The sequence below is a fragment of the Vespula vulgaris genome, chromosome 4 (genome assembly GCF_905475345.1).
Source record: "Vespula vulgaris chromosome 4, iyVesVulg1.1, whole genome shotgun sequence".
NCBI lineage: Eukaryota > Metazoa > Arthropoda > Insecta > Hymenoptera > Vespidae > Vespula > Vespula vulgaris.
Window position 1 is genome coordinate 8,299,196 of NC_066589.1, and position 8,305 is coordinate 8,307,500.

At 29.8% G+C, this 8,305-nt stretch overlaps 2 protein-coding genes across 6 annotated transcripts in view; one reads left to right on the top strand and one right to left on the bottom strand.

Moving 5' to 3' along the window:
- Positions 1–89: 89 nt before the first annotated feature.
- Positions 90–7,802, bottom strand: LOC127063014 (inositol polyphosphate 5-phosphatase E). 5 transcript variants are annotated; one of them, XM_050992170.1, is made up of 7 exons: positions 7,384–7,802; positions 5,574–6,062; positions 4,216–4,440; positions 3,303–3,612; positions 2,641–3,200; positions 2,072–2,540; positions 90–1,965 (listed from the first exon to the last, which is right to left on the bottom strand). In XM_050992170.1, the coding sequence occupies exons 1-7, from the start codon at positions 7,433–7,435 to the stop codon at positions 1,851–1,853; spliced, it is 2,220 nt and encodes a 739-aa protein (XP_050848127.1). In that variant the 5' UTR covers positions 7,436–7,802; the 3' UTR covers positions 90–1,850. The 5 variants fall into 5 exon arrangements, with proteins under 5 accessions (XP_050848127.1, XP_050848128.1, XP_050848129.1 ...); XM_050992171.1 differs by having other exon boundaries at positions 5,574–7,163; positions 7,384–7,800; XM_050992172.1 differs by lacking the exon at positions 7,384–7,802 and adding an exon at positions 6,903–7,361.
- Positions 7,803–8,180: 378 nt separating this feature from the next.
- Positions 8,181–8,305, top strand: part of LOC127063010 (uncharacterized) — a 12,466-nt gene continuing 12,341 nt past the window's right edge. Inside the window, exon 1 of the mRNA XM_050992145.1 lies at positions 8,181–8,208. Within this exon, the coding sequence (XP_050848102.1) occupies positions 8,196–8,208 (13 nt within the window). The 5' untranslated portion in view covers positions 8,181–8,195. The remainder of the gene's footprint in view (positions 8,209–8,305) is intronic.

Consider the following 8,305-nt stretch of genomic DNA (forward strand, 5'->3'; position numbering starts at 1 on the left):
CGACGAATACTAAAATAATCAAATGTTTATATTATTTTGTGTCGAAATCATAGTAGTTCTTGGATGTGCTTTAATAAAGATTAAAATAATCTGGAATAATAGTTAACCTTTATTAAATTTTGGTACGGTTACAAGCCCTGAGACTTTTAACTATGGTCCATATTTTCCATCAATATTATTATTAATTATTGATAACACAAAAGGGACAGCATTCTACATTCATTTAAGTTTAAGATGCAATCGAATGATAATGTTTATAACAGCAAGGTGAGTAGCAAAGATCTATATGCGAGCTTTCATAATTATAAACAATACTAATTACCATGTCTAAGTTAATAAATATATGTATACATATACATATATATATATATATATATATATATATATATATATGTATATATATATACACAATAAAATAAATAATAAGTTGAAACATATACATCCCCATTACTTTATAACCTGAAATTACTATGAAGGCATCTCCTCTGAAATATCTTTGGAATAGTCAGAAAGTTATTATCGCGTAATAAATTAATATAAGATTAACTTTGTCTTAATGTATGGTTTGTACAACACAGTCTTTCTACTAAATACTGTAAAATATTGTTAATAGTGTGAATATTACTTCATATAACTTATAATTCAATATCTGTCTTTTATAATAATAGGTAAAAATGATATTAAATAAGAATTATGCAGTGAGATAATTGTTAAGATCTGTACCTAGAAGTAAGAACAGCTATGCAGAAAGATTATAAAATATCATGGAAGCGTTAACTATCACCTTATCTCATTATTTTATGTTATAATTTTTACTGTTCCTTACTTCTAGAAAATAATAACAGAACTTGATTAACATGATTTGTATTATATCCTTATTAGAAACTTTGTGCTATATATGTATGCAAATACTTAATCAAACACAGTGATATAACATAGTAGGAATAAATACAATTTTTTAAATGTAAATTTCAAATTGTTTGAAATATGCCTTTATATACCGCTTTGATGTCTTGTAACTTATCAATTAATTCTATGCACTGAAATATATTATCAACCCTGTATATTAGTCTATATTGAATACTACAGTATTTTTTTTTTTCCATGATAGAAATAACGATATAATAAAAAATGCTTTTAGATGGTAACAAAGCTAAAAACAAAGAAGCCAAAAAAAAATAGTTAAGCATCTTGAAAAAAATTAATATTAATTTTCAAATGTACCATGTCATTTGTAAATCCATTATCTGACATAAATTATTAAAAATAATGTTATCATACCTTGCAATGCATAATCTCAAGAATTAATTTAATACTCATGCTCATGTTCAAATAATAAGAGGAAATTTTTATAAATCTCATTAATCCAAAGATCACGTTTGAACACTGCTTATAACCATATACTGATTATTTAAAAATATTTCTTTTTTTTTTGCAGTAACATAAATTAGGCAAGGAATGGCAAAAAATGCCATTTCTTCTAATTTTGTAATGTTCGTATTATTAGCACCAAATACGTCAATCTTTTAGATGTGACACTGTTATTTTAATAAAAAAACATACTATATGATATTTTTTGTGACTAGAATATCCATTTGTGCCGTTTACTAGACAGCAATTTATATATAATTGTCTATATAAACAATTCTTGGTTATATTTTTAAAAAAGTGTTCGATATAGATACAAAACATTTTTTTATATAAAACTGAAGAATGTATAAGAAATTTTGTATTTCCACCTGTGTGTGACATGGTAACTTTTATATAAGTTTTTCTTTTATCCATGACTCATGAGTCAAACATTTTTAGTAATATCAAATTACTAGGCAATCTTATAAATAGTACCATAATTATTGAATTGAGCAAACTTTTGAAGTTCCTTGAGACTCATCCATTGCTGCTGCACGTCTTTTAATTCCTTCTATATATATATCACGATTAAATAAACCAGCTGCAAGAGGTATTCTGAAAGAAAAATATATACATTCATAGGTAAATATAGGTTCATAGATATATATATACACATTCATAGATATAATCATAAAAATATAATATAATTTAAAATACTTACGTATCAATGCCAGGCCTTATAGTTGTTTTAAATACACCCCATACAGGCTTGTGATCTGAAGTACAAATACTTGGAACAGAATCATATATTAAGCATTCTATAGCACCGTCTTTATGCGAACCAGCACTTTCATGACTAACTCGTCTAATATATCCCCTTGTATGACCTTTCCCCTTAAAAAGTATTCTATCCGTATATGCGGGAGTACGTTGCTTACTGCTTGAATCAAAGTTTTGTGTGCCTGGATCATATTTATAAGTTGGAGGAAACATGATCGCTGCTTCCTCAAAACCACGTAGTACCGCACCTTCATTAAGTATTGTTTTTAATTGATCTTTTTGTAAATTTACTGGAACTTGTTGTGGGAAACATGTGTCTGTAATCCATTGAATTACTTCCTCTCTTGGTTGAGCCAAACGAAAATTTAAATCTCCGCACCAAAACACGCAATCAAAATTTTGAGTAACATCTAAAATATTAAATTTTAACATATAATAATTTGTATAGTTACAATTTTGTATAGTTATAATTGTATGTAATGTATAAATAATTCTCCAAAAACTATGCACCTTTGCTTTTATGTTTTGTAGGTAAGTCTTTAGGAAGATCCAAATTTCTAACAATTCTTTTGATATCGTTCACTCTTTCTTTGACTTTATCCTGATGAGCTGTTAAATGCGCCGTGACAAAAAGGAAACTTGTACCAAACAACATTAGAGCCAAAGCAACAGCTCCTTTAGTTCGAAATGCTGTCCCAGTTCTAGTAGAGAAACTATCATCTTCAGGTACAGAACAAAACCAAATGAGATCTCTCCTCAAAAAAAGAGCCAAATGAAGTGTTCCAAGACCTGTACTAGTTAATAAAACGTGGGAAGGCCCTAATGTTTCTTGCAAAGCAGCTTCCCACTCGTTTCTTTCAGAGCATGATTCTTGAGTTCCTATAGCTAACATATCAGGAATTGTTTCTATTTCTGAAGGTAACATAAAATCATTTAGTTCTTTTGGCGGAGATTGTCCATTCATATTCCATGTTCCAACAAAAATTTTTAATTCGCGATTTGGTAATACTTTTTCAAGTTCTACTGGACCAAGCAATGAATTAGCTGCAATTCTTCCATGAAGAAAATTTCTATAAAAAAAGATATAGTAAATATAAAATACTTACTTCTAAAATTAATATTAAAATTTATATTTTTTTTCTGACAAAATATTTTTTTCATACTTTATATACCTTTCTCTAGCTTTCTGTGCAGGAATTAAATTTAATACTTGTGCAGCGAGTAATGCCTGTTTTGCCAAACTATCCGTAGATTCTCCAGGTGCCGTGGGCTGTTTACGATCTTTTTTCTTTGACAAGGCATCGTGTGATGTAGAGCGAGGTTTAAGTTGAATAGGTACACTTTTCACGGACTCTGGACTAGAATGTCGCATGGAATTTGTTGGAGAATTTATTATTAGATTATCAGCAGATCTTCTGTGAAGTAATCTTTGTCTTAACTGCATAGAGATTGGAGACATTGATCCAGAAGAAGAATTTTCATCTGGAACATTGAAATATTACACATACGATTTTAAATGAGTTTATAAAAGACATCCATAAATAGAAATTATATAGTTAATGATATTACAGAATTCCTCACTAATAGGGTTAAATTGGTTCAATTACTGTCTATTACATTTCTAACACTTGCATGTATTTTAAAATCTGTATAAAGTTCATATTAATTCTGTTCTTTGAATTTTTTTACTTACATCATATTACTACATCCTAGCTCTGTTTATACGTTAAGGATTTATTTGTAAATATAATTTTTACGCAAAATTATATGTACATGTATATGTATACCAGGGGTACTTTCTATTGATACAGCAACAGGTAAAGATATATAAGCATGATAATTGTGAAGGACATAGAAATTATGGATTTTAATGGTGCCATATTATTGTACTCTATGTTTTTGTAATCTTTATAGTTTATAAACTTACACTAAACTTACAACCTGATAAATAACATTGCTTTCCACTATAATATATTAAATACTGGGGACAATTTGGCACCTTCATAACAGTAAAATGAAAATTGCTAGAAAAAGCGCAATAAGTAAATTTCAAGCAGCGCATAGATTTCATTTGTTAATTTATACCTTTGTGTTCTGGTTTTTCACAACTGTTAGTATCATGGTATGTAACCATACTGTAAACTTCTTTTGAAGGATCGTAGAATTGCCTTTCCATTTCCAGGAAGAAATAAGTAATATACTTCCCCTTTGTAAAATAGTCATCCTTTATATATTTGTGATCCTTTTCAGCATTGATTATTTGTGTATTTTCATCTTCTGAAGATTCCTCGATTTCATCTTCTGTAGACTCTGCAGAGAAGTCACTATCTTCACTACTCTCTTGGGTAGTTGATTTAAGTTCTTTTATTAAAAATGTGTGTGTTGCTATCGCTTCATTAATACTATCATTCTTCGCTGGATTATATATAATTTTTTTAGTCGAGGAGTTTGTGATTTTTATCTGATTTTTATCAGTTGATTGAATTTTATTTTCAGAAGCAATAGATTGCTGCATTTGCTCAAGTCCTCTTAATCTATTATCTTGTTTCAGAAAGGCAGTTTTTATATATATATATCTATCTGAGCCAGAGTACATAACCCCTTCTTGTTTTCCCAAAGTATTGAAATTTTTAATTTCATCAGATAAATTCACTGAAGAAGTTCTAAAATGATTTGATGTACTACTACGTTCACTTTTAATATGTTCATTTGAGAAACCATGTGTTGCAGGAAGATTAATATCTGGTCTTATACTTGTATTTATTTGTTCATTTGAATGAGTAATATGTTTTATTGGTTGTTGAAGTTTTGGTTTTTGTTCAATAATTTCTTCAGAAGAGTGACCTGGCTGCCTTTCTGATACATGAGTTTTTTTCCTCCTAAATACTTTAGATAATTTATTAAGAAATGAATTCTTCCTTTTTTTCCTTGATGGCATTTTTAAACGACACTATCAACACTCAAGCTTATCAATACTTATTACATTTGCCTGTTTTCAAGATTGGACATCAACTGACCAGTTCACTTTATTCATACTATGATAAAACTTCACACTGACACACTTCTATCTCTTTATTCACTATAGAGTATCTTAGAATGTATTTTGGTGGGGATATGCAAGGTCATATTTTCATTTATCGAATGAGATAATCAATATTAAAAGAAATATTCATCACACGTAAACAATTTTTGGTGCATGTTTTTATAAATAAAAATGTCATTGATAAATTGTATACTAAATATTCCTAAATATTGATGTGTTAATAAAATATCAACCAATTTCATGCAATCTTGTTATTGGTGAAGCAAAATAGTTTCTAAGTAGAGAGTATATATGTATATAAAATTATTATATTGTAATATGAAAATAACAAAAAACAAAAATCAAAAAGAAAACAGCTAATGTTTGTTCTACTATAAAAGAAATTTTTTTTATGCCTTACCTTCTGTGTAAGTACTCTTGCGCTGCTCCTTTTCTCGCATTATTACTTTTTTATTTATATTACTCTCGTGGGCTTCTTGATCTCCGTACGTCATATAAACTTCTTGTTTTTCAACTAACGCATCTGTTTGACATTTACCATTAACAGAAGCCACTTCAGATTTTACAGATGTCCTGCTTAAAGTTGTCGGAGACAATCTACTAGCGGTTAAACTTTGAGGTGGAGTTCTACTGCGTTCGGTCATAGCACAACACAAAGATAATTTTGTGCTAGTATGAGATTCGTGCTGCGAGTTATCAGCTTTAGAGTTCTTATTCGAGTCCCCGTCTTTATAAGATGTTTCCAAACATCCAACTCTAGTCTTTTTATTCATAAGCATCTGACATAGAGATTTTTTCTTTTGTTTTGATTTTGGTGATATATCTGCCTTTGTCGCATTGGATATGCTAGAGGTATCGTTTCCTCTACACTGCTCCATAATATTATTAGCTAATGCAGTGATTAATAAGTTATTAATCCATCATTAATATAATAATGGTATCGTTATATTTCAATAGAAACATCATATATACAAATAGGTTTCCAATGAAAAGTTATGTACCTATTACCATGTACTGTAAGGTGGTTTCTAAAAACAGCCTAGATATTTATAAAGTCATTTGGAATTTATATATTTGTAAACTCAGTTCTTTTGGCTATATTTATGTCTTCATTATACTCCTTCTTTTATTTAAGTATTCCAAAGATACTAGATTTTATTGTATCAATCATATATATGCATATATATATACACATATATTTAATATATCTCATAGACAAACTGGATACAATCATATATTCATAATTTGTCTACTTACACGAAACACTATTATATCATAGATTGAACTGGTACCAAACAATTATGCCGAAGAGTGATCACATTTTCAACATCGATATACAGCTTTATTTTTGACTGTTTTCTGACTAGAGATTATATCAACTATTAGGTCTTAAACATTCATAGGTTATTCCAATTCTCTTTGATAGAATATTTCAAAACAGTCTATATTATAGTGTTTTAATGTAACTATTAAGGAACCATTTTTATGGACTTTGATATTTACTTGTGTAATAAATTGCATCTATACTTGCATAACGTGACAATTTGAATGAAACATTGACTCAATTGAACTAAGTATATAGTTCCCTTATATATTATTACGAAATTCACACGCTGACTATCGCTTGCACATTGGCAATAGATCACACGTCATTCGTGTTGCATACGAAATTCATAACAATTTGCAACCTATAGTAGAAAATACTTGAAGGACGTCATCAGACTCTAACCTCTGCCTCCATCATCGAGAATATATCACAAGGTAAAACCTTCCGCTCATGTTATTCGGAAATAAGTATACTAATGTTCATTTTCATTAATGTTTCACGAATAATTCAGCCCCATGACGATTCGATATCCACACCCGTACGCCATATCATTTGCCACTCGACTGATTACCGATTCTGCGCTCTTGTCAGATTAGCAGACGACAGTACTCTACTACTGAACACAGAAAACGTATATCCCGTCTTTGATTATCTTTCTACAACCTATACGAGATATTACAAATTCTTGATATAATAAAAAATGATATTAAAATTATAAAGATAAACGATCATATATAACGAGATAATAATCGATGGAAGGAAATATTCGAAACGAAAATCAAAGGACGCGTATGTATCGTGAACTGTCAAAAAGAGCAGACGACACGAACTGACGCCATTTTCCTTTTGACGCAAACAAACGTTACGAAGGGGCCGTACTTACACATTAACACGTACAACGTTCGTATATTGGACCATACGTATGTGTAGAACATTCTAAAGAGGTTCTGCCGTAGAATTCGACGCGTTCTCGAGTGCAGTATGGTTTGGCGGGTTGCGTCATTGCGATGTTCCTCTTGTCGATCGGCGTCATATAAAAGAAGTAAAATAGATATACATACATAGTATTCGTTACGAGAATAAAAATAATCGAGGTATCATTTAAAGATACAAAACGTAACATTCTCGATAAAACAGCTCTTATTTCGTACGATTTGTACGCGCGCGTTGTTTCTTTACGAAACATAGTTCTCCTTCTACCACAAGACTAACATTTCGTATCTCGAAAAGACAGTGTATGCATACACGTATACACAGTGGGAGAAAGAGAGAGAGGGAGAAAGAGAGGGAGGAAGAGAGAGAGAAAGAATACAATCCAAAACGTGATAATATAACAAATACTAAATTTCATTTTCGAAACTATCGAATATTTAATATCAATATAATACTTTTTTTTTTTTTTTTGAGAAGGTTCGGGAAGGATACAGGTGTTTAACTTTCTTCCCGCGTTTTAATGCGTAGAACTTTTACATTCGAATTTCATAATCATTTGTAACCAAATTCACATCGTTTGTGAATATATACAGGTATACGTACATACCTACGTACGTACATAACACAACATACACACGTAGAGACATTGAGGCTAACTGCGTCGTTGATAATAGAGAAAATCGGATATTTATATAAATATGTATATCATCTTCAAGATCATCGAACTATCTTAAAAAAATTCTGGGTACGATAGTAAACGATATGTCGCGATTCGGTAAGTTATATATATCGGAAGTTAATAAATATATTCGTAGTAATAGCACGTATTATTTTTAATATCAAAGTTTGACGTTCGAAATTTTATAAGATGT

Excerpts from the sequence above, each read along its gene's own strand:
- LOC127063014 (XM_050992169.1), bottom strand. The coding sequence starts at position 5,068 with ATGCCATCAAGGAAAAAAAGGAAGAATTCATTTCTTAATAAATTATCT. Across the intron at positions 3,613-4,215 it reads TGAAAAACCAGAACACAAAG|ATGAAAATTCTTCTTCTGGA; the intron begins GTATAAATTAAC and ends TCAATGTTCCAG. Across the intron at positions 2,541-2,640 it reads TACAAAACATAAAAGCAAAG|ATGTTACTCAAAATTTTGAT; the intron begins GTGCATAGTTTT and ends TTAATATTTTAG.